General features: G+C 41.6%; 2 protein-coding genes across 6 annotated transcripts; both read right to left on the bottom strand.

Moving 5' to 3' along the window:
* Window positions 1–810: 810 nt before the first annotated feature.
* On the bottom strand, window positions 811–10,339 carry ubtf (upstream binding transcription factor). Of its 3 annotated transcripts, none has more exons than XM_074696111.1 (21): window positions 9,845–10,339; window positions 7,427–7,485; window positions 6,997–7,169; window positions 6,828–6,911; window positions 6,583–6,738; window positions 6,350–6,414; window positions 6,126–6,252; window positions 5,931–6,041; window positions 5,703–5,836; window positions 5,473–5,614; window positions 5,352–5,393; window positions 5,153–5,263; window positions 4,890–5,042; window positions 4,650–4,796; window positions 4,441–4,551; window positions 4,267–4,355; window positions 3,992–4,181; window positions 3,865–3,912; window positions 3,729–3,782; window positions 3,523–3,639; window positions 811–3,435 (listed from the first exon to the last, which is right to left on the bottom strand). In XM_074696111.1, the coding sequence occupies exons 2-21, from the start codon at window positions 7,461–7,463 to the stop codon at window positions 3,286–3,288; spliced, it is 2,241 nt and encodes a 746-aa protein (XP_074552212.1). In that variant the 5' UTR covers window positions 7,464–7,485; window positions 9,845–10,339; the 3' UTR covers window positions 811–3,285. The 3 variants fall into 3 exon arrangements, with proteins under 3 accessions (XP_074552212.1, XP_074552214.1, XP_074552213.1); XM_074696113.1 differs by lacking the exon at window positions 9,845–10,339 and adding an exon at window positions 9,594–9,782; XM_074696112.1 differs by lacking the exon at window positions 9,845–10,339 and adding an exon at window positions 9,190–9,362.
* An 856-nt stretch (window positions 10,340–11,195) lies between these two features.
* slc4a1a (solute carrier family 4 member 1a (Diego blood group)) lies at window positions 11,196–21,498 on the bottom strand. 3 transcript variants are annotated; one of them, XM_074697141.1, is made up of 21 exons: window positions 20,846–21,498; window positions 20,030–20,102; window positions 19,747–19,802; window positions 18,403–18,512; window positions 18,279–18,325; window positions 18,028–18,193; window positions 17,808–17,943; window positions 17,667–17,736; window positions 17,545–17,587; window positions 17,279–17,463; window positions 16,956–17,163; window positions 16,646–16,849; window positions 16,405–16,553; window positions 16,123–16,317; window positions 15,774–16,019; window positions 13,934–14,023; window positions 13,538–13,704; window positions 13,207–13,448; window positions 12,940–13,109; window positions 12,099–12,272; window positions 11,196–12,023 (listed from the first exon to the last, which is right to left on the bottom strand). In XM_074697141.1, exons 2-21 carry the CDS (start codon window positions 20,054–20,056, stop codon window positions 11,973–11,975), a joined length of 2,736 nt encoding a protein of 911 aa, XP_074553242.1. In that variant the 5' UTR covers window positions 20,057–20,102; window positions 20,846–21,498; the 3' UTR covers window positions 11,196–11,972. The 3 variants fall into 3 exon arrangements, with proteins under 3 accessions (XP_074553242.1, XP_074553240.1, XP_074553241.1); XM_074697139.1 differs by lacking the exons at window positions 18,279–18,325; window positions 18,403–18,512; window positions 19,747–19,802; window positions 20,030–20,102; window positions 20,846–21,498 and having other exon boundaries at window positions 16,213–16,317; window positions 18,028–18,170; XM_074697140.1 differs by lacking the exons at window positions 18,279–18,325; window positions 18,403–18,512; window positions 19,747–19,802; window positions 20,030–20,102; window positions 20,846–21,498 and having other exon boundaries at window positions 16,273–16,317; window positions 18,028–18,170.
* Window positions 21,499–23,406: the final 1,908 nt, after the last annotated feature.

Here is a 23,406-nt window from a genome sequence, read left to right as displayed (position 1 = left end):
ATAATAATTTAATGAAGAATTATCTAATATTGGAAATAAAAAATAAATAATCAAGTAAATATAAAGATATTTAATTAATTAAATGTGTTATTATACATGTAAATAATAAATAAAAAATGTCATTTATTATTTGATTTTTTTAACTTGTCTTACCTAAAACCAAATTTAAACATTTATTATTTATTTATTTAACTTTTGAATTATTTCACTAGTTATTATCTAACTCATGAATTATCAAAATATGCTGAGATGAAGAGGAAGAGGTTGGTAAAACCTGGACAAATAAAGCACTGGCAGGCACCACAGGGCTTTCATAGTAAGAACCACTGTTTCTCAGAAACTGGTTGTGGGTTTGAAACTTTGTAGGGGCCTACTCTTGCCCATTAACTGTAAAAGTTATATTGGATGCAAGAAAAATCATTCAAGTTAAAGTGAGTGGTGATGGTACATGGGGGCAAAATGTGATATCTGTGTGGAGGTAGGTTTTATTTTGAAAGGACATACAGCATGATGTAAGTGTTCCAGTGCCTAATAATCTCACATGGTTTTAATGTTAAGGTGTCCAAGTGTTTTGTGTTATAAAGCACATCATTATGCTTCATGGTGTATTATAACTAAATCTTAACTCCTCAGTTTTAGGAGCAGCCCTGTCTCCCTCTGAATGTGAGGGGGTATAAACATTGTTTGGAGCAGCTCATCCAACAAAAGGAGTGCAGTAGGGTCGACCACGCTCTACAAATCACTGTAGTCATCCATTTCCTTTCTGTTCGTCTGAGGCGAAAACACAACGCATGGTTAAAGATTGTTTTTTTTTTATTTGCCCAAAGACTTGAACTACAAGGACATAAGAACACCCTCAGCTATAGAAAACATCAAATCTTGTCAAATGATCAGCAGTACAAACTTTGTAAAGCTTTGCAGTCTTAGATATCTCTATAAACCAACGGAACAGAGAGAAGAAACAATGAAAACAGGTGAACTGAACCAAAAACTCTCCCCATGTGAGTGAAAAACTCACGTCTGACCTCTGAAGTCACAGATGAGGGTTCGCCAACTTAAAGCACTAACAACAAAAAACAAGCACTCATTACAAAAACAGTATTTACAGAAAAATTACATTTTTTTTCACCCCAATCTTCTTGTAATTCAACTCCTGAGTCCCTTATACGAGCTTTCATTAACCGATTACAGCACTCAGTTTCCTTTGACCCCCCCCCCAGAATATTTAAATAGTCCTCGCTGGTTTTGTTTCATTTAGAGACAAGTATTCTTAAAGTCAAAATATGTCCGTTAATACCAGCTTGTTGATAGTTGTCATTTGTCCGTGGACCCAAAATGACAGTCACGAAGTCTTGTCATCAGAACAGTTTTGGGTGACCAATGACATGACAGCGCAGAGCAGAAAAAAAAAAATACTTAAGACCTTTGGAAGAAAAAAAACACAGTATCTACATTCATGGTGTTGGTAAGATGTCCCCAAACAGGCACATACATGCACGCTGCAATCACATCATGGTATGCAACAACAAAACAGTAAAAACAGCACACGTTAAAGCAAAGAAACACACTCACACCCTCATATATACACAGTTATGTGCATGCATGCACCCAAACTCACACAGAGGGACAGTTCAACAATAAGTGCACACTTTTTTTGGGATTAGCATCAGACTGCAGCCCAAAGAGATTACAGCCAATACCGTTAAAAATCAAAACGAACTTTGATGAGAACCATTCCGTTCATTCGAACATCCATAAAATGAGTCCAGATGAATGAGAGCGCAACGATTAAAAACAAAACCTTGAATAAAACAGAAATGAGCTAACAGCAGAGAGAAGAAACGGACATGAAGAGTATGAAAGATTTAAAAAACAGCCTGACTGAGCATCAGATGTGGAAATGAGAACAAATGTTAAATGGTTTAAACACTGAAGAGTTAGTGCCAGGCCAGAATCAAGAGTCAGAAAGTGTCTGTGTACTACAAGACACGTTAGTCAGACTAACAGGTGGGGAAAGAGTTCCTCTTAAAAGTATTCACCACGCTCTGCACCTTTATTTTGCACTGCAGCGCTGAAGCTTAGTGGACGCAACACGCACCAGAAGATATTTGTTGAATCAAAAACCATCACGAGTATTAACTGGAGCAGGAAGTTTGTTCGGATTAGAAAAGATACAGGACGATTTTGGAAAGGCACAGAATGACCAATCAGTAAAAAACGATAGACAAATTTAGGATTATAGGGGAATACCTGCTGGGCAAGGAGAGCAAGATTTAAATCAGACTTTTAGCCTGACTGCAGAAAAAAAAACAGGATGCAAAGCTGAAACAGACCCACACAAAGTCTGCTCCTCCTGTGAGTCTATTTTTCATTCTGCACCCAGTAAAATTTGACTGTGAAGTGTGTTTTTTTACCCAGTTTCAGCTTCGTGCTTCAGTTTTCCTCCCCGTTTCTTTCTGGGAAATGAAGCTTCACACCATCCACTATGGTTCAGTGTTGTGTAACAAAATGATTCAAATGAAAAAGTCCATGAGTGGGTGAATACTTTATGTAGGCACTGTTATTTAGAATGAAAAATGGGTGAGTAACAACTTCTGTAAAATTTCCAGCAAGAAAATAAAGAAACATTCACAATGGCTTGTTTTTTTTTCCTGAAAAATACCACCTCTTTAAGAACCAAATGATAAAATCGACATCAAATCATAGGGTACAACGCAACAATGTTCTGAAAAAAAAAAATTATGGAACATTCTGAAGAGTGCAATTTTTCAGTACCCTGCACACCCCCCCACATCGGTAAAGCCATCCACGTTACTGTGTTCTTTGGCTCCACGAAGCCTGTTCACAACTCATGCCACCTGTCTTCAACTAACACCAGAACAACAGAATAAAAGGATGATTCATCACCCCCTCGATAAAACTCTAACCTCTGAACCATTGAACCTGTGAGGCCAGAGTTAAACCAGCTGCAGAAATGTTCACCACATCACCAAACCAGTGGGATGCTGTTTTTGGCATAACGTTGGCGGCCCTGTGGCGGTACAGTGGGAGGCGCGTCACACCAGGGGGGAGGAGGGAATGAAACTGAATTTGGACACGAGGGTGCGGACCCTCCATGAGAAGATCGCCAACGCTGCAACGTAAAGTGGATGAGTGGAGGTGATGAGGCAATGCGGGGCTCCCTCTGGTGGTGGGAGGAGAGCAGGGTTGGCACAGTGGCAGAGCTCCCTTGACTCTTGGCTCAGCTCAGCGCTGCTCAGTTTGTCTCCATGGAGACGCGTCGTTTCAGTCTGAATCAGAGTCTGACGACCCCTGTGAGTTTGACTCACTGCTGCTGTCCTCTGACTTGTTCTCCTTGTCTTCTGCCTCATCATCATCATCGTCGTCGTCATCTTCATCATCATCATCGTCGTCATCATCATCATCTTCCTCCTTCTTCAAAGGGACAAAAACAAACATTTTCAGCACGGAGAGCGTACATTATCAGTTTTTGCTGTTCTGGCAAAAAAAAATGCAACTTACATCCTCATCGTCGTCGTCATCATCATCGTCATCATCACTGGATGAATCTGCCTCAGAGGAAGCCTTCTCCTTCTCTTCTTCATCTTCATCGTCATCTTCCTCTTCCTCTTCCGTGTCCTGTGAAGGAGAGATTCTTAGGTAAGACATCAGCTGCAGCAGATTTACTCGACAAAAAGAGGAAGAAGAAGAAGAGAGTCGGTGCTCACAGATTTCTTGGCCTTGGCTTTGGGGCCTCCTGGTTTCGCTGTAGTTCTCCTTTTCTGAAACATTAGATTTTATAACGTTTACAACAAGCTACAGTTACACTTCTGATAAAAATAGATTTTAAGAAAAGTGGCTTACCTGTGAGTTATATTCTTTGTATGTGTTCCTCTCTTGTGAGGACAGACTCTGTGGAAGATTAAAAGTGATTTTTAGACACGTGTCAGGATTTCTTCATCACCTCCTCCCTTCAATCGGCGCTTCTTACCGCCAGCCACTGCTCCAGGATGACTTTGTACTGTCTCTGCTTCTCCTCTGCAATCTTCTTGTAGCGATCCTTGTCCTTCAGCGGCAGCCTCTGCCAGCGGCTGCCGATCTCAGTCATCCGCTCCTTCATGGGGAGGTGATTCAGCTCCCCGTTCGACAGCATCTCCTGAGAGAACTTCTGATATCCGTTTCTAGGGAATCAGAAACAAACAGTCAGCTTCAGGGCGTCGACAGAACTCACAGAGGAGGTAAAACGGGTAGGATGAAGAGACTTACGACGGCGGTTTCTTGGGTTCGCCTTCAAACTTCATCTTCTTCCCTGAAGCGATGGTGGCAGCAGGAGAACGCATCTCGCACAGGTCCCTCTGTTTGGGGAGGGTCACATTCAAAGTTTGATCTCTTTGCAGAAAAGATGTAACTTTCCATTTTATATCAGTGAATCATCATTACCTCATATCTCTTCTGGTCCTCTGCTGCCTTCTTGATCCACATTATTTTCTCTTTTTTCTCCATGGTGCTCCAGGCTCCTTCCATTGCTTTCTGCGCCTTTGGCCGGTCGTTCTGTGAAGCAGAGTTTCACGTTTAAATAAAACCGTGGAAATATTTATTTATGTGCATGAATTGAAATCTGTGTTCTTGGCACACAAAGTTAAACAAACCTTAAATCTGGCCAGGTAGTCCCCGATGACGCTCAGCTGCCAGATTTCCTGTGCAGTCTTGGGCGGGTCAGGTAGACGACTACGATCCTCCCGCTCTTTCTTCTCTGACTCTGCCTTCAAGACCATTTCTAGGCGTTTATACTTCTCCTAAAACAAAGAGAAAAAGATATTTCCTTAACGGATTCATGCCTTGGAAATGATCTGAAATTTTTACTTCAACGCCTGTATTTGATAATTTACCTTTTTCTTATCTGGCAGCTCGTTCCACATGCGAGCCAGAAGTCTGGTGAGTTCACTGTCGGAGAGATCTGGACGCTCCTGCTGCAGCTTGGGACGTTTCTCTTCAGAGAAGATGAACATGGCTGAAATGGGCCTTTTGGGTTTCTCGTTTGCCTACGCATCCAAGACAAAAGAATATCAGAAAAAGATATTTGAACTCTGTAAGATTTAACATGTGATTACAGTTGTCTGTGTTTTAACCTATGCAGTTTTTAACTTCTTACCTTTGCTTTTGAGTTCTTCTTTTTTGAGGCAGGACTGCTGGCACCGCCGCCCTTCCTGTAACCGATCTTCTCCTCTGACAAGACCCGCTGCTGCTCCTCCTCAGACAAACTCTGCACATCCACAGAAAGCATATGTAAGGGATCTTTAAGAAGAACTTTGGCACAAAAATGAGCAGGAAAAACACCATGTACGACTTACAGTGAGGAATCGGTTCATCTCAATTTCATACTCCTTCTTCCTCTGGAAATAAAAAACAAAACATTATTAAAAAAAATCATCAGAGGCTGAAAATGAGGACGCTTGTTGAGTCCGACCTCACCTGTTCACAGCGTTTCTGGTAGCCGTCTTTCTCAGCCTGTTTCAGCTGCTTCCACCGCTGGCTGCACATCACCATGCGCTCCGTGCTGGGTACGTCCTTCATGTTGGACATCAGCTCAGCGCAGAACATAGAGTAACCGTTCCTGAAAGCACATAACATTTAAATAACTCGCTCACAGAGGATCATCATGCAAATACGCACACAGCAGAGTGTCTGCAGCTGGGACTCACGGGGGAGGTTTGTCAGGTCGGCCGTCAGATTTGTCTTTCAGGTGCCTCTCAGCTTTCGTCAGGGTGGACTTTACGATATCGTCTTGGGTCATGTTGAGCTCTGGGTGCTGCTGGATGTACTCTCGCATTGTTTCCTAGAATAAAGCAAACAAAATCCAAGTTAAAAGAACAAAAAGATGACAGGAATGTCCAAACTTCTCTTCAGAATTTCACTTTGACAGCTCTCACCTCGTACTGTTTCCTCTGCTCAAGAGACTTGGTGATCCACTTGAGCCTCTTCTTGTCAGACAGCTGCGTCCACTGTTTCCCAAGACTGTCCTTGATATCTTTGGTGGTGGCCTGGAGTGATACAGTCAAATGCATCTCTGTTTATCAGGTATAAAAACTGCTTTTTGGATCCTGGGTTGCAGGAGATACACTTACATCTGGTCGGGTCTTGAGGAAAGCCTTCTTTTCATGGTTGTACCACAGCTGCTGGGGCGTCTTGGGCTTCTCTGGAACATTTGATCCTTTCTTGGTCATGCTCTCCACGAGGTCTGGGTGTTCCTCCCTGGATTCACAGACCAGAAAACAGCATGAGTGCATTGCTTTCACTCTTAAATGTACTTTAGTTTTATTAATTGCATGTATGAATGACATATTCTCACCTGAACTTCACCATGCTCAGCACAAATGACTCTTTATCCCTTAAGAAGTCGTCAACATACTTTTTCTGTCGATGAAAATAACAGTTTTGTTAGAACATGATGCTTAGCACAAATGACTCTTTATCCCTTAAGAAGTCGTCAACATACTTTTTCTGTCGATGAAAATAACAGTTTTGTTAGAACATGTACATCGTGCATAATAAACTGTAATCTAAACATTACACTTGTCTCACCTTCTTCTTGTCGGGCAGCTCTCTGTATTTCTTTGAGAGGATTTTCGTTAAGTCCAAGTTGCTCATCTCAGGATGCAACTTTGCGTACTTAGCCCTCTTTTCCATGAAGAAGCGGAAATATGGAGTCAAGGGTTTCTTGGGAAAATCTGGATGTTTCTGTGCATAATGGGAAATAAAGAGCTGTGTAAGACTGGAGCTTCACATACTTTCCATTATCCCTGTCCACAGCACAGAAATCAACTCACCTTTAATTTCTTGCCCTTATAGGGGTTTTTGATGTAGTCTTGGGCATCGACGATGAGCTCTGTAAGAGTCCTGAATTTGCGAATCTGTGGACAAAGCAGATGAAAAACAATGTAAGGAAAACAGAACAATGTGAAACCATCATAATGAACATCATTTTGAATGTCCTACCTCTTTAGAGACCTCCTGCCATTTCTGCTTGCACATCTCAGCTGTGTAGGAATTAAAGGCCACCTTCTGCCAGTCGAGGTGGGACTCGGATGTTTTGTATTTTGTCAAGTCTTTCTGAGGCAGAGCCACTTTCATGGCCTCCAGCAGTTTTAAGAGGTCTTCCTGTGCCCAGGCTGTGGAACGGCCAAGATAAAAAAAAAGAAGTTAATCAAAAACTGGTGTCATTAATAATTGTAGATATCAAATTTTATTATTTTCCTTTCTATTTGAGCAAAAAAGAGGTGTTAGGAGGGTTTTAATTGTTTGCTTAAAATAATTAAACATGTAAAAGTATCTTCAATCTCAAAAGGTGACTGATATAACTCCTGCAGGTATCGGGTAAATACATGAAAATGTTTCAAAAGGGGTCAAATGTTGAAAAAAATCCCACCTTGGCCTTGGTTGGATGCATCCATAACTCCATTCATTTGTGGGTGTTCAGTCTTGTATCTATAAAAGCAACCAAATTAAGTAAAATATCACTTAAAGTACCGTAATATTAACTTTAAAAGAGAAAACAATTTGTAAAAAGTGATATGAATGTTTCTGTTAAGCTTCAGTTGAATTCTTTGAAAAAAATCTCTCTTTTTCAATTTGTAAATTATTCAATATATATCAAACGTAAGTTTCTTAAAAGTGTTATTTCTGTTATATAAAAGTACCCCTGGTGTTTTTGTGTGGCGAGATTAAATTTTGCCTCGGCATGATAATTTATGTTCATTACACCGCCCCTTAAACGTTTACGCTACATGGTGAGGCATAGGCTATTGCTTGTGACGGCTTCAAATCTCAAATAACACTGCGGAGGGCTTCAACTAGCACAACTAGCATCGACAACAGGAGTCTCCGTCGAGTAAATTTCGCCAGCCGGAATTTGGCGTATTAATACTGCCCTTATTCCGCAACAAAAGTGTCGTGGACACTCAGGGGCGACCATTTTCTCACTCGATCCGATCAGTAATGGAGGATTTTCTGTCGCAACGGAGGTTGGGGTGGATACACGGAAGGAGGAAGCGAATGGACGTGGACGGACAAGCAACTGTAGGCAACCAGCTGACCACGGACGGGGGATCTGCTTTCGGTCTCCGACGAGGGGGAATGGTGGCTTGGAAGTACTGCAGCCAAATGCGCCACTCGGTAGAGGCGCCTCATCACCGATGGACGCCAATCTAGCTCCGCCATACAACCCTATAATCTTCTCCTTTGCTGTTAACGAAACCTCGGGCTATGAACTCGGTTATTTCTTCGTTAACAAACATTAACTGTGTTTTAACAGTATTTTAGGCAGTTTTATTGAATTTCCGACGGTGAAACTGAGGGGGAAAACCGAGTGCATTCTTCAGCGAGGCGTAGCCGAGCAGTGCTCCAATGATGGCGGCTGCTCGTTGTTCATCGTGTCCTTGGTGGCCCCAGCTCACCATGGTGTTCACGGCGTGACCTAGCTTCGTTACAGCTATCTTTGGAAACATTTATGCAACTAAAACGCTTCTCTTATGCACGAATGTGACCGTTAAAACACCAAAAACGTGCTTAATTCGCTTTTAAATTACAAATATAAGATATTATTATGGAGCAAAGGCAAAACATGGCCAAGGGCAACTTGGCACGCCAAATAAAGCAAAAATTCGCATTTTCTTGCATTAAATTAACTTAATTTTCTATCTAACAATATAGTACTTTAAGCTTGAAGACATTTTTTGAGAATTTCAGGTTTTCTGGGAGGGTAATGTTTACGGTTTACAAGAAGTTATTTGAAATAATTTATGAACAGTTTTTTACTTTGATACAATCAAGCGGTAAAACGGTAATGATGTACTTAACTGAGCTTTGTAAGATAAAGTCTAATAAATGATAATTGCATTCACGAAAATTGTCATGGTGGTGGGTTGGAAGGACTTGCGGAGGCGCAGGAAGAAAGACGAAAATGGAAAATATTTTATAATACTCCAAAATTGCATCCACAGCCGTACTCAACGAAAGGAACATTTCAGCGTAGGTTAACGAGTCCGATTACTGAGCGAAATGTAACTGTAAAACGCTGCAAACTACATGTCGAAAGGAAACATTGTTACATCCGAGGCAAAGCAGCTTCACAGGCGCAACAAACAGCTCCAGATCCGCCATGCTTCAGCTCAGCTCTACAAGGAAACCTACCGTGACAAGGTCCAACGGTGCACTGCAAACAGAGAAAAACGAGGCTTAAAACTAAACCCAGGGCGTTGTAGACTCACTTCCCTCGATCCAAAAGCGCATAAGCTAGATCAAGAAGGCGGGTTCTCCGAGCTCGGTCGTCGGTGGTTCTGGGCTACTCAGTGAGAGAGAGGGGGAGAGAGAGGGCGAGTCTCTGCACGGTGAGATATTAAACCGAGATCCCTGATGGCTAACCGAGAGAGGCGGCTGGTTGTTCCGCCAACAGCCGCATGGAGGTCTCGGCGCGGAAACCCCCGCTAATACCCGAGCTTAAGCGCCCCATTTTCAGCGTGAGGAACCGAATTTCGATACGTAGAAGTAGCACGAATCACATTATATTTGCATAATTTTGAGAAGAAAACATGTACCTCAAGGTTCAACGTTCAATTTCCTCCCCGCTGTAGAGGACAAGAAATCCGGCTATGGCCGACCTCGTCTCTACCCTGTTACAGCTGTCGGTGTATTTCGCTCACTACAAAGAGCCTGTCGACCGAAGCGCTTTGAAATAAACACCAGCGAGAATTAAACTCAAATTTAGCGAGTTTTTGGTGTTTTCAGTGTGTTTTTACCGCGCAGTCTCGTTGTATCATGAAACCGAGCGGCTCGGTTGTTGGCTTACCTGTCTCTCAGCGTGAGCCACGGTCTGGTTGTGGAGGAAGAAGGGGAGGGTTGAACGTTAGCCAGCACTGCGCCGTCGGTCCTGGGCTCTAGTCCCCGCAGAGATGGTCCTTCCCCCCCGCCTCCATCTCTCTCGCCGTCTCCCTCCACTCATCGCGCAGCAGCTCCTCTCTCTCCATCCAACCATTTCGCTACGCCGAGACATCCACATGTTTCCGATCTTGCACCGTTGTCTCTGAACCAAACTGTGGGCGACTACTTTGCCTCCACTACGGCCGAACCTTTCTGATCCTCAGCCGAAGTTTGCACAACGAATATCTTCACTCACAGATTCAAGTTCCGGATGTCGTATTATCATTTTAACGCATTAACCCAACCTCACGCAACTTTGTAATAATGACTTAAATATTTAGTTTTGCACGATGATCATATTTTACTTAGTCATGTCAGATCTACACTTCAGAAGACTGTTCATGAAGTATCCAAGCAGCCTCCATGTCTTTTCATATAACTCGATTCCTCCTTTAGGAAATTGTAAGAGGCTGTTTGACAGCTTCAATTTGGCCCAGCATGTTTTTTTCTTTGCAACTCCACCTTGTGTGTTTGTGGGCGGAACCCCCGACCGTCCAATCCAGACAGTCGGACTCACGGAAAACAAATGACTTTCAGGCACTGAGCCTTGTAAAATCGTGCTGCGTTCTAGGGATGTCGGAAATCTTATAATCAATGCACAAAGCAGACAAAATGTAAATAAAAGATGATTTTTTTTTGTATGAATGTAACTTATATTACATGTATGATCGAACAACAATAAATAATTTGAAAAAGTAAACCTCCAACTAAATTCTTTTACCACTCGTTCAGTCATTCCATTTCAAATGAACTGCAACCCATCCTTTAAAATCATAATTAGTTTACTCTATCAGTGTACTAAAAATAAAAATGTTTTCACAGCTCACATTTTATCATATGTCTGTTTGTTAACCTACATTTGTCTCATTAAAAGAATGACGTGCAGTGTGAAGTTGTGAAAATGAATACTAAAACCACTATTTAAAGAAGTAATCGTTCAAAAAAATTCCTTTTGTCATCTCATGAATCATGGCAGACTGAATAGGGTCAGTCTGTGTTTTTCAAACTGCAGCTACAGAAACATCACACCCTTCATGATTCTGGATACTGAAATTTACTTGATGAACATGAACGCAGCATGCTGTTGAATGACAGGCCTGTAGTTTGTGTTAAACACCCCTCTCCTCTGCTTTGCAAGAAATGGATAAAACTGATCTGTGAATGATTTCATATGAATGATTTTCATATTAAATGTCTTCACTAATTAATCAACAGAAGCATAAAAGGGTTATTTTTTATTTTAAATAAAGTGGAAATTCCAAACATGTATGTTTTTCAAGCACACAAAGTCATGCCAGGCAACACAAGAGAAAAAAGATAAATTTACAATGAGTCTTTTTCCAGATTACATCAGCCAAAAACAAATACATCTCTTCATCCACAATCTCCTAACTAATACTCATACTAATATGGAACTGAATTCACACATCAAATCAAATAGAAGTAAATACACGTAATACTATACACGTTTCTAAACAGGTCAGCTCAACAGAAAAGACCAGATTGTTCAGTAAACCATACACAATATGTCAAATGAGGCAAACTGGAGCAACACATTTCCAAACATGGTTTGAGAATAAACAAAGGTTGAAAGAGATCACATTTAAATAGTAATACTGGGTCAGGCAGAGGTGACTGTAACAGAGAACTCAATATCAGGCACTTTGAAGCTATTTTATAATACTAAAAACACTAAAAGAAACAACTACACTATTAATAAATGTATCCCACATACTAAGGTAAATTATTTAAAGAAATCAAGTAATTTTCCTGCCTTTTTAACTCAATATTTAAGTAAATGAAAAGCCTGAAGTGAAAGAAAAGGATGATTATAAGTCTGATATGAGAGGTATTTTTCCTGTAAGGATGAAAAATAATGACATAGAACAGCTTAAATCTGTGTAAATTGATGGACATGAATCTAAAAAGACAGATATCTTTTAACATATTTCATTTGATGGTTGTTTGAGTTCAGTTGAAAGTTGGTGAACAGAAAATTACACTTCATCCTCATCCTCTATAACCACTTTGGCATCATCTGCATCCAGCTGCAACAGAAACACATCCAGTTACAACCATGACATCAACACGTCAAACGACAAGGGTGGGGTTTAGGTACTTACACATTTCATCTCCAGGTTAGTGAAGACTGTGCCGGTCATCGCCATTCGCAGAGGGACGGTGAGGATGAGAACGAAAGGCAGAGCCAGAGAGAAAGGGCTGATCTTCACCATCCAGAGGACAGCTAGGCAGACCAGCTGGATTAAGGTGAAGAAATGCATCCGCATTGTGTTCACCTGCACCAAAGAAAAACAGTGTACACTGCATGTGATTGTACTGTGTTGAACAGGCTGATTTGTTACAGATCCAGAGGCCTACACCGCAAAAAACTGAAATCTTATCAAGTTTTTTTGTCTTATTTTCATTATAAAATGTCTTTCTATACTTAAAATGAGCCACATTTACCTGAACAGTCTAGAAAAATGTCTTTTTTAAAGTTATTTAAAGACAAAAATGATGTCTGAATTGCTTGAAACCAGTAAAAAAATGTGCCAAAGAAAAAAGAGAAAAGTTACTTGAATCAAGTAGTTTCTAGTATCTAGTTTCAAGCAAATTATCAAGCAAATTTCTCTTGTTCCATTGGCAGATTATTATTTCTCTTTGCAGTGCAAGTAACCATTTCTCATAATGTAAACATAAATATGCCTAAATGACCAAAAAGAGGAACTTAACAACTACAAAAGAACAAAAAAGCCAATGACAGATGGATGTAAAATGACAAAAGAGACGGGGGAAGATTCAAAACAATACAAGACACAATATGACATGGGTTGCAAAGCAACCAGAGGCACATAAACATCCAAAAGATTATTATCACAAATCTTTAAAGGTTTGTGTTGTTTCTGCTTTATCTATAGAAAAATTGAAGCGCAAAGACCCTTGGAGACTTCTCGGGTCACATACCCGGGTGGCATAGGCGTCAGAGGGATGGTACTTCTTTGGTGTGATCAACAAGAGCATCCTGTCCCACATCTGGATTCCACTCAGAGACGTGATACCCATGTACAGGAAAATACCAAACAAGGCCGTCATGGGAATCATCTTCAGAATGGGCTCCATGAAAATAGAAACCCCTGCAGATGACAGAAAAGGATTAATGACGTAAGAAAAACAGGGTTTGTTCCTTCACTCTGCTGTGTCTACCTTCACACTGCAGATGGCAGCACTCACCAACCATGATGGCCACAAGAATACCGCTGATCCTCTGCTCTATCACTTTCTCGATCACTGGTTTTGGGCCCTTACTCATGACAGTGAGAGCGTTGGCGTGGGTGACGGATCGCACGGTGGCGGCACTCAACCAGGGCACACCAAAAATAGAGGAAATGCCCCCCATGGTGACCAAGAGGAGCAGATCAAAATGGAATCCAGACCCTTTCACCATTTTCCTCTCAGGTTTGCTCACAATCAGCCTGGAAAGTCACAGAGCAGAGAGACACATGAAACTTCAAAGACGGTAATACTGCAGACCACAGGGACCTTTTATGAGAGAGTGACTCACGTGGTGATCTGGGACTCCAGGAAGATGAGAATGAAGACCAGCAGTGCAGGAACACAGCAGGCGCCCATCATCCAGATGGGGAAGGGCTTGTGTAGACCCATGGGGTTGATGAACCAGCCTCTGACTCTGGGGTTTGTCACCTCAACACCTTTTGGCACGACCAGTTTCTAGAAGAGGACAGAATCAGCTCAGTTATCACCAACAAAGACAGAAAGACAGCAGTAACATTCCTAATCAGAGAATAATTTTAACTGTATCCTGTGAAAAGAAAATTTCAGTATCATCTGCAGGATTATTTGTTCTTTGTTATCCAGCATATATAATAAATTAATAATACACCTAATTTGAAATATTTTTTTTTCTGTAGGACATGAGTGTAAGATTGTCAAAACATACCTGAGTGTAAGCATCCTCGATGCTGATGTCCACAGCAATCATGAAGAAAATTGCGATGGGGACACCGAAGTCTCCGATCAACCGACGAAGCTAGGTAAAAGACATAATGTGGTTAAAACAGAAATATCTGTTAGTATTTACAACACATCAGAGCCAGACCACCAGACAAACTCCAGAACATAGACTTAAGTAAAGCCTTGACATGCATTCTTTCTAGCAGCCTGTAGGGGGCACTATACTACCAGCAAAATGAGTCCATTTGTGTAGATGTAAATGATAAAAGACCCCTCGTCTCAGTTAATGTATGACTTTGGCGTGATACTGTCCTAACAAGCTTAGGGTCCAATAAACCAAACTGTACTGCAAATACAAGGCCATTTATAGATGCTTTAAGGAGGATTTGTTTAAATTGGACTGCCTCGCCACCTTCTGGCCCGAAAAAATGTGACTCTTAACCAGGCGTGTGTTTGTTTTGGGACAAATTTTCTTTGTTCAAGGCAACTTTTTATCAGATACAGTGCGCTGAGGCAAGGTATTTATCAGTACAGTTACATGGCTCTGTTGTTAGAAACACGACAAGAAGCAAACGTCGTAGGTTTGTACCATATATCAACAGCCAGCTATATGACGTACGACATATCTGTAGGCTAACGTGACAACAAGCTAACTGTCAGTTTGCACAGTAGTAGCTCTACAAACAGCCCGGTGCTGTGGATGTGTCAGTAATAACGTTAATAAATCCTGCCAGTCATCTACCAAGCAGAGCTAACGTAACCTCACTCTTCATTTTATAGTCAGACTCTCAAGTTTGATCAGACCACTGCAGAATAACCGTTGCAAATGGGCTGGAACAACATTAGCACAAACCGTTTTGCATTTTTAGCCTTTAGCTCGCGCGCCATCTCTCGTCTGTTTAGCTTCTTCTTCTGCTCTTTTGTCTTTTTCTGTCTGACCGTTAGGCTCCAGCGTCCACTTTGCTACAAAATTACAAAATCAATACAGTCTTGTTCGATCCAACCTGGAAGCTACAAAAAGTAGCATTTAGAGATAACCCAAACTGGCGCACATACACTTATTTTAATGAGTGAATTACACACTGCAAAAAACCTCAAATCTTATAATGTTGTTGTCTTATTTTAAGTAAAAATTGAACCATTATACTTCATATGAGCCGCATTCAATTGTTCAGTCCAGAAAAATGTCTTATTTCAAGTTGTGTAAAGACAAAATGAGGTCTGATTTTTTTGTAACAAGTAAAAAAAATCTGCCAATGGAACAAGAAAAATGCTAAAAAAAAAGTGCTTAAACTAGAATAATGTCTTAACACAAGTAACCTTTTCTCTTATTCCACCGGCATGTTTCTTTTACTTGTTACGAGCAATTCATACCTCATTTTGTCTTTAAATAACTTTAAATGAGGTATTTTTTTCTGGGCTGGTCTGGTGAATGTGGCTCATCTAGAAGGGGGACTCTTTCCAAAATCTCTTACAACTGTCTTATAGCCTCTTTAAGGAAAAATAAATGATTAAAAGGGGTTATGTTTGTTGTTCAGTTGTACCAAAAGTTTTTTTAACCAATGTTTAGTTTTTGCTGGCCAAGTTATAAATATCAAAGTAAACTAAAAAAGTTAGAAATGTCATGTAGCAAAGGGTTTTGGTTAAAAGATGAATAAGCGACCACTTCAGCAAGGACTGTAGTACATTTCAACCAATTCACCAACCATACCCAATATGGTGTCAGCCAACATGCCCAATATACGTAGCATGCGAGGCAAGTTTAGCTGAGTCCACTTTTTACAGTTAGTCCCCAGACAGAAAAACATGTAGGAAAGTGACTTTACCGGGCCTGGGAAGAAATGACCATTCTTGAACGAGCGGAGAAAGTACGCAATGCTGAAGCAACCAAACATCAGGCACATGGACAGCAGGGCAGTGTTGGGGTAAGGCCTTTCAATCTCCAGCTCATGAACTGTCACGTTCCCATCGGGGTGGTACTCAATGTGCTCCTTGACGACTGGGTGGAAAGGGTTGTCTGCTGTGTCGTTGAGATGTTCGTAGTTTAAGATCAGAGGGTGGGATTTGAAGATCTGAGGAAAGAGAGAGGAAGCAGAGTAAGAGACAAAAAAATGTGATGAAAAAAGTGGAGTCGTGTCTTCATGTGAAATGGTTGATGAGATGAGATGAGGAAACCTTGATGAGCTTATTGAAGGTCTCATAGATGAAGATGAGAGAAATGAGGATGGAGAAGATTTCCTGAGTGAAGCGGGAGATGTATCTGACCAGGAAGCTGCCTTCCACAGCCACAATGATGACCACGATCACTATCAGCCACATTCCTACCCAGATGCGCCCCACGATGTACTCAATGCCCTGGGCCTTGCAGAACTACAGCGTGGAACAAATGGAAATAGATGTTAGAGGAGAAAGAAACTCTAAGGTTGATTTATGAGGAGTTTGCACGTCTGCACGTACAGCATAAAAGGCCTCTTCAAACACCAGGAGCGGTCCAGAGAAGCCGATGACCAGGACGGGCTGGGCGGCGATGAGGCAGAAGATGACACCCTGGATGCTGGTGGAGATCATGAGCTCGGACACACCCATCATCCTTTCTGTTTTGTCAGCTACGGCGAGACAACAGAGAGGGGAAACATCAAAAAGGCGTGAACTTTAGAAAACAAATCAAGTCATGGATTTCTGTCTGGATCCTCTTTACCCAGAAGCCCTCCAAAAGTGATGGCTGGGGACAGGGCGGCGAAGTAGATGAAGATGATGGCAGCGAGAACCTGAGGGTTCAGCGCGTCGGTGTAGTCGCTGATGTAGTGGCGGTAGCGACGCTTTATGTCCTTTACCATCCCACCGAATGGATAGCCTGTACGGGCCAGAGGGTCCTCACGCGGTTCCTCCGGACCTTTTTCAACTTAACAACCACAGAAATCAAACTTAATTGTCAGAAATTAATGTGTTTGGTGACTGAAAATCTAATTAAAAAAATATCAAAGGGACTTGAAAGGACAAGAAAAAACCTTTAAGTCTGTCCCCGAAGGCAAGACGAGAGTCACAGGGACGGAGTCTGTCACGCAGCATCCTCTGCTGGAACTCAATGATTGGCTCGAGCATCCCTCTGTCCTGGATCTCAGTGGGAGGGATCACGATGCTGCAGTCCATGAAGTCAGCGATGGCATTGGTCAGGTCTTTGTCAGTCTGGGCCAAGTAGGCCTCTGTGCAGAACACCTGTGGTTGCAGAAACATCAAACAAGCTTTAATCAATTCAATCCACCGTCAAAATTTGGGTTTCAAATCCCTGGCTGGTCCCAGGACACGGTCCTTCGAGTTCATCTTCTCTTACCCAGTCTGCCATCAGAGCACCCATGGCGCGCCCGCTCTCACTGTACTCGACGTTGCTGTCGCTTGGGCCCACCAGCACAAAGACAAAGCGAACAGGGACAGGAGACTCCAGGGAAGACTCCATCACCACAGAGTCTCTCAGCCTCACAAAAGCCACCACAGGTTTCTGCAGGATGTCCAGGGCACCTGTGGAAAGAAACGCTTCCTTCTCAGCCTCTGAACTACAACTCTGAGCCAAACGACTGCTTCTAACTCATGTTACCGTACCTGAGAGGACAATGGAGGCCTCCATGTTGTCAGAGCCGTCTCTCTGCATGAAAAAACAGATGCAGTGGTGAACTTTGAGAGGAATGAAATGATAACAGAAGAAGTGATTTGAAATGGCGTACCTTCTTGGAGACAGAAAAGGTCTGCATCTCAATGTCCCCGGAGCCGGTAACCACTGGTCCTCCAGACTGACTGAAAAGGCAGAACATGTCAGTGCCTGTGTTCCTTCACTTCTTTTTCATCCATAGAGAAACGTGGATTACCTTCGTTTCATCAGCAGAGCTCTCAGCAGCCCGTCACGGTCACTGGCGCGGATCTCACCCTTATCCTGAAGCTCATCGACCACTTTCTCCGCCACAGCGGACAGACTGCTCGCGTTCAAGTCGAAGATGACGGCACCTGAGGAGGTCCAATTTCACTCATCACTGCAGAATAAACTGAACTCATCGTTACATTTGCACTCATTCTTTTGTTTCGGGGTACCTGTGGTCATAGTCTTGCGGAGCTGGATCAGACTCTTGAAGGTCAGGTAGGAGACGTGAGAGGGACCCCATCTTCCTGAGCCGGTGTTGAAGTTCTCCTCAAAGCCCACCCAGCGGGCTGTTTCCTGCCAGGTGTTACCCACCAGCTCATTCAGCTCCACATACGCCTGATACACAGAATAAACACATGTGAATATTGTTAACACTGAGAATCCTTCATATGTGATGTGTGAAAATGATGCATTCACTGACTTGCGCATCTCCTCTGGTGGTGGCGTTTGTGTTCAGGTTCAGGAAAGCTAAAATAAAGACACAGAGAAATCAGTTTTTGCACACACAGGAAGTTAATCCAGAGCCTGCTGCAATCCAAACCCACCGTCAGGATATCTGGGAATGACAACAGCCTCCATGGGGACATCATCATCCTCCTGCTCCTCTTCCTCTCTCCTGTTTGGGTCATAGATGTCGCTCTGACCTGGTGGACTCCTGATGAAGGAACAGAAACTTTAAAAGCCTGTGATGAAGATGACAGTTGTCAAACCAGATTGAGTTTGAGATTAAATCTGGGCCGGTCGTTTTTTTCTGCCCTCTGCTGCTATTCTGGCTCTGGCCACAAGAGGGCAGCATTTTTCAATTTATTTCTTACTGGGAAAATTGGTCCTCTTTGAGGACGTTTATCTGATTTATGCATCTATCTCTGAATTTACTTTACTGGAAAGTTATTTAAAGCTTGTGAATAAGGATTCAGATTCTGTCAGATAAATAAAAAATATATTGTCTTTACATCCAGATATTTTCCTCTTTATCAACCCTACTTTGATCTAAGATATCTTGTAAACAAACATATATAAATTTCACTTATTTGTTTGACTCATATGTCGTATTAAAACAGGAAAATCAAAAATTTAGAGAAAAATAAAGTCTGGCCTGAGAGGCTTTATAAAGTATACTCAGTTTCCCAGGTTGAGTCAAAAAGTTCCAACTCCTGATTAACACGTTTTCTGATCTTTTCCATTTTGTAAATATCTATCGTGATGTCCATCCATGTTTTGAAAGAAGGGCTCTCCTGGGATAGCCAGTTCTTTGTTACAGCATTTTTAGCCGTAACTGTCAGTATGTTGACTAAATATTTATCTTTTTTTTGGCAGTTCTTCAGGTATAGACAAAAAATAAGGTCTTACTGTATTAAGACACATAATATCCAAAAATGTCCCTCAAGGCTCTGTGTGTTCCTTCCCAAAAGTCAATAATAACAGGACAGTCCCAGAACACTTGGTAGTGATTCGCATTGAGTTGAAAGTTGCTGAAATATTGAGATTTCTGGGTGTTTAGGGTGTAATGAAATAACTTATTAGACATTTCCAGCCAAACTCCTTCCAATTTTGAGAACTGGTACATTTCCACTGATACTTCCACATTTTTTCCATTCTTCTTCTGATATGATCTAAGATATCTTTTAAGTTGGAGGATAAAATCTCAGGGATGTTATTTGAATGTGACCCGATGGGATTTGAGGTAACTTTTAGGCCAGTAAAAGCTCATTTAATCCACCTGAAACCCTATTTTAGCTAGTTGTTGAGGGAGAAACATCAGATTTAATCAAAGTGTGTATTTCTTGTCACCTGATGAACTCAATTATTCTGTTTTTGTGTCTCATATTTTGACCCAATCATGTCCTGAGGGAAATATCTGAGGAATCTAAGCTTGAGAGAGTACTCACAGTCTCAGTGGAGAGGGGAAGACTGAGTCATTTTCTTCATAGGACATGTCACTGCCCTGGAGAGGAGCAAAGTTTGTAAAATTTACAGAAAATTTGACAAAAAACAGAAAAATAACATGAAACAAAATTCTTTTTTTTTTATCTCTTACATCTATCTAAAACATCTCAAAACATTTTGCCTAGGAAAAACCGTTTCCTCAAACATTTCAAGAAATTAAAGATCATTTCTAATAATTCATGGTCACTAAGTCTATTAAAGATGTCAAAGGAAAAGAAGACCAACCTCATCCAGACCAAAGTTGATTTCCATGTTCTTGATCTCTGTCCTTCAAGTCTCAGCTACTTTTATGCATCACCTGAGACGTACAATGAATAAAACATGAAATAAATCAAACACAGAAACACAACAAGTCAATGTCAGATAAAAAAAATCTTTTAATCTTCTTTTGGTGCTTTGACTTTATCCTCAGCTCAGGGACGCCTTGACTGTTTTTTTAACCACTAATGAATCCTGAAAGTTTAATTTGAGGCGTTTTTGAAGTTGAGATACCGCCATCTTCAGAGCTCAGGACAGATAGCCTTTAACCGTTGAGAATTTAAAAAGAAGCTTGAAGAGTGTGAGGAGTCTTATCTCTAGGTTACGCCCTTCTCCTCAGTACAGTGCAAGAAAAACTTCAAATGCAACTTCTGTGACATAAATTCAAATACTTCAACGATGATTTAATCATTAACATCCAGATCTACACTAATTTAATTCTCATAATGTAAAATTAAATATAATTTAGGCAGTTGTATGATGACAAAAAGAATAAAGGATAAGGAGACACTGTCTTTTAATGGAAGCTCTTTCTAACTTGGTCACACTTTTGAAATGCAGATAATTAAGAGAGAAAAAAAATTGAAAGACAAAACCATTTTTCAAAATGTGACTAAGACCTGTTGCAGGATGTTTTCTACCCTGAACTCTGACCTTGGGTAGTTGACCTTCACCTTGGGTCAGTAAAAGCATTCACAAACTCATCCTGATTCATGTCTACCTTCCCTAATCTGAGGTATAAAGTCATATCTGACCCCTGTCACAGAGAGACCACACCCTTACCTGCACCCAGGTACCCCCACCTTCTCTCCAGCACTGGAACCGGGACGCTCCTCTCTGTCAGCCTGGACGAGCCCCGTGATGAAGTGAAGCCGGACGAACCAAAAAGATGATTACAGAAAGAGGACGAGCGCGGCGGGAACACCCATACAGGACTACGTCGACCTGTACCCCACTGCCCCTGAGGTTGCTAAGCAACTCAGCAGGGGGTGGAGGTGATAAGGCCTCTGCGACAGACGGGCTGCCCTATCGGACAGGGACACCTTGAGGCAGGGATATCCCAACCCCGCCCGCGCTCCCAGAATGTGAGCGGGGCAGTGAGTAGAACCTGCAGGCTGGACCCCATCCTGACTGAGAGGCACACAGGGGCACCTGAAAGGGGGCCACATACATAATCAGAGGGGATCATCCTCGTACGTCATCTTGTTTACGCATTGGGGATTCCCTCTCCCCTCACTTGATGATCTGAAGGAAGATAAACTCATTAAACTTTTTCCATTACGCCCTGAAAAACTCAACAAGTTCTTGAGTTCTTGCACATGTGACACGTTTGCGTCAGGATCTGGCTCTTTCTGCAGCCAGAAGCCGAAGCTGGCGGTCCAGCCCTGTGTGATAACAGAGTCTGACACAAACTAGGGAGAGTGGAAAACATCAGAGTGACAGGAAGTTAAGAAAATCTGAAATCATAGAAACAAGCATCCCTTCATTTCTGCACAGAGATTTCTCCAGAATTTTTCTGAAATTGTTCTAAAACTTCAGGACGCAGAGATGCTCAAACAGCTTGCTTTTCAGGCTTTTAATGCGAAACTTTCCTGAGAGGTGAGGTGTGAATAAATATGGGTTTATGAAATTTGCAAGTCATTGCATTCTTGTTTTATTTCCATTTTACACCACGTCCCAACTTTTTGAGGAACTGGGGATCCAGCTGTTGCAATATTCTGTTAATGTGACCCCTGCATCCTCAAAAAGATGGTGCATACACCTCAGAGTAAGACACAGAGGGCCTCAGCTGGAGACACTGTGGCACAAGCCTGTTATCACCAGGAGTGAAAGCTATCTGTTGTGACCATGTGTCTTCACACACACAGCATGCAGACACTCCCAGTCTGCGCACAGACATTTCCACCCAGCTTCACGTCTGAAAGGTTTAAGATGAAAGCAGTGTAACAAAGAGACAAAGAGAAAAGTATGTGGATCTTAGGTGCAGAGAAAGAACTCGTCTTTCAGGGATACGACCAGGTATGAAGGTGAAAAGTGACTCTTTGTGACTTGAAGAAATAAGGATGTCACATAATTTGAGAGTTTATTCGCAAAGTGAATTAACATCTGTTTAAATTCTGTGTGTTCGTGCTGAAGCCACAAGCAGCAGCTCTATCAGCGTTAGGACAAACGCTTGTGATGTGAGTTATCAATGAAGGCCAGAGCTGCAGCAAAGACCCACCTAGTCACAAAGTGTGACACTTGAAGTACACACCACCTACTGCACATTAGTATGTACTGAATACAGCTACAGTCCCACTGTGATGACTGAAATCTCCTGAATACAAATTTTTGGAGTTTTGATTTGAAGACACAAGAAGCTTTTCTTCTTTTCTATAAGGGAGGGCTGAAAAGTTCATAGCCTGACTAGGGGGGAGTTACGTATTAAATTCAACATTTTCTGGCACTTATGGCATGGTTTATTTTCAGATTAACCAACAGTGATGTAGTGTTTGAGGACTTCAAAAAGTAGAACCAGATAAATTTTGTGAATATGGATAAATTTAGAGCTGTGGTGTTATCACATATCTACAGAAAAAGAGGTTAACCCCTGCATTCAAATGGTTGCTGGATTAGAGGATGATGCCAAAGTTTTTTCAACTGAGAAAAAGTGGGCAGCTGAATTCAAGAGGGGTAGGGAGAGCCTTGAAGATGACCAAGAAACATCAACCATATTGAAAAATAAACCACGCCAGTAGTGTCAGACATTAAATTTAATACATGCCAAGTTTCATCACTAAAGCATAACTCCTTCCTCGTCAGGCTACAACTTTTCAGCCAAAGAACTTTTTTACGCAAACAAATGATTGAAAAAAAAAGTGTAATTATGTTTTCAATAGTAGAGATTTCCTGCTCTTCTCTATTTGATGTCACATGAGCATCTTGTTGTCTTCAACCTTTTAATTTGACCATCTGTTGTTTTTTTAAATCTTAAAATATTATGTAAATTGAAATAAAACATTTTTTAATGTAGCTTTTATGTTTGTGAAACGTAATCACGACCTGTATTTAACTTTTGAAGAAAAACCACCAACAGACATCAAATTCAGATTCATTGTTCAACTTTGTCCATTGTCAGATGAAACTGGATCATAAAGGTGTTGTAATTTAAAATCTCTTCAAGAATTGGGACTTGGACGTGAGAGAGTCTATCTTTGAGAAAAGTGAAGTCCGCATTGAACACTGAACCTTAAAGTCTATGTTGCATTCGGCGCCCCCCAGTGTTACAGATGATTACTGCATTCTGCTCTATTCCACTTTCAAAGTTTGGCCTTGTCTTTACAGTGTGACAAACATCAAAACAC

This window comes from Halichoeres trimaculatus, unplaced genomic scaffold (genome assembly GCF_033239565.1).
Source record: "Halichoeres trimaculatus isolate MK-OKI-2021-1 unplaced genomic scaffold, fHalTri1.1 fHalTri1_scaffold_20, whole genome shotgun sequence".
In the NCBI taxonomy this organism is placed as follows: Eukaryota; Metazoa; Chordata; class Actinopteri; order Labriformes; family Labridae; genus Halichoeres; species Halichoeres trimaculatus.
This window is presented reverse-complemented; position numbering and strand designations above follow the sequence as displayed.

What these genes read in the sequence shown, in the direction of transcription:
- slc4a1a (XM_074697141.1), bottom strand. Translation starts at nt 20,056, where the DNA reads ATGGAAATCAACTTTGGTCTGGATGAG. An exon ending in TCAACTTTGGTCTGGATGAG is followed by an intron (nt 19,803 to 20,029) that starts GTTGGTCTTCTT and finishes GCTCCTCTCCAG; the next exon opens with GGCAGTGACATGTCCTATGA. An exon ending in CTAACCTGGAGATGAAATGT is followed by an intron (nt 12,024 to 12,098) that starts GTAAGTACCTAA and finishes TTTCTGTTGCAG; the next exon opens with CTGGATGCAGATGATGCCAA.
- ubtf (XM_074696111.1), bottom strand. Translation starts at nt 7,463, where the DNA reads ATGAATGGAGTTATGGATGCATCCAACCAAGGCCAAG. An exon ending in GGCAGGAGGTCTCTAAAGAG is followed by an intron (nt 6,912 to 6,996) that starts GTAGGACATTCA and finishes CTTTGTCCACAG; the next exon opens with ATTCGCAAATTCAGGACTCT. An exon ending in AAGCCAAGGCCAAGAAATCT is followed by an intron (nt 3,640 to 3,728) that starts GTGAGCACCGAC and finishes TCTCCTTCACAG; the next exon opens with GACACGGAAGAGGAAGAGGA.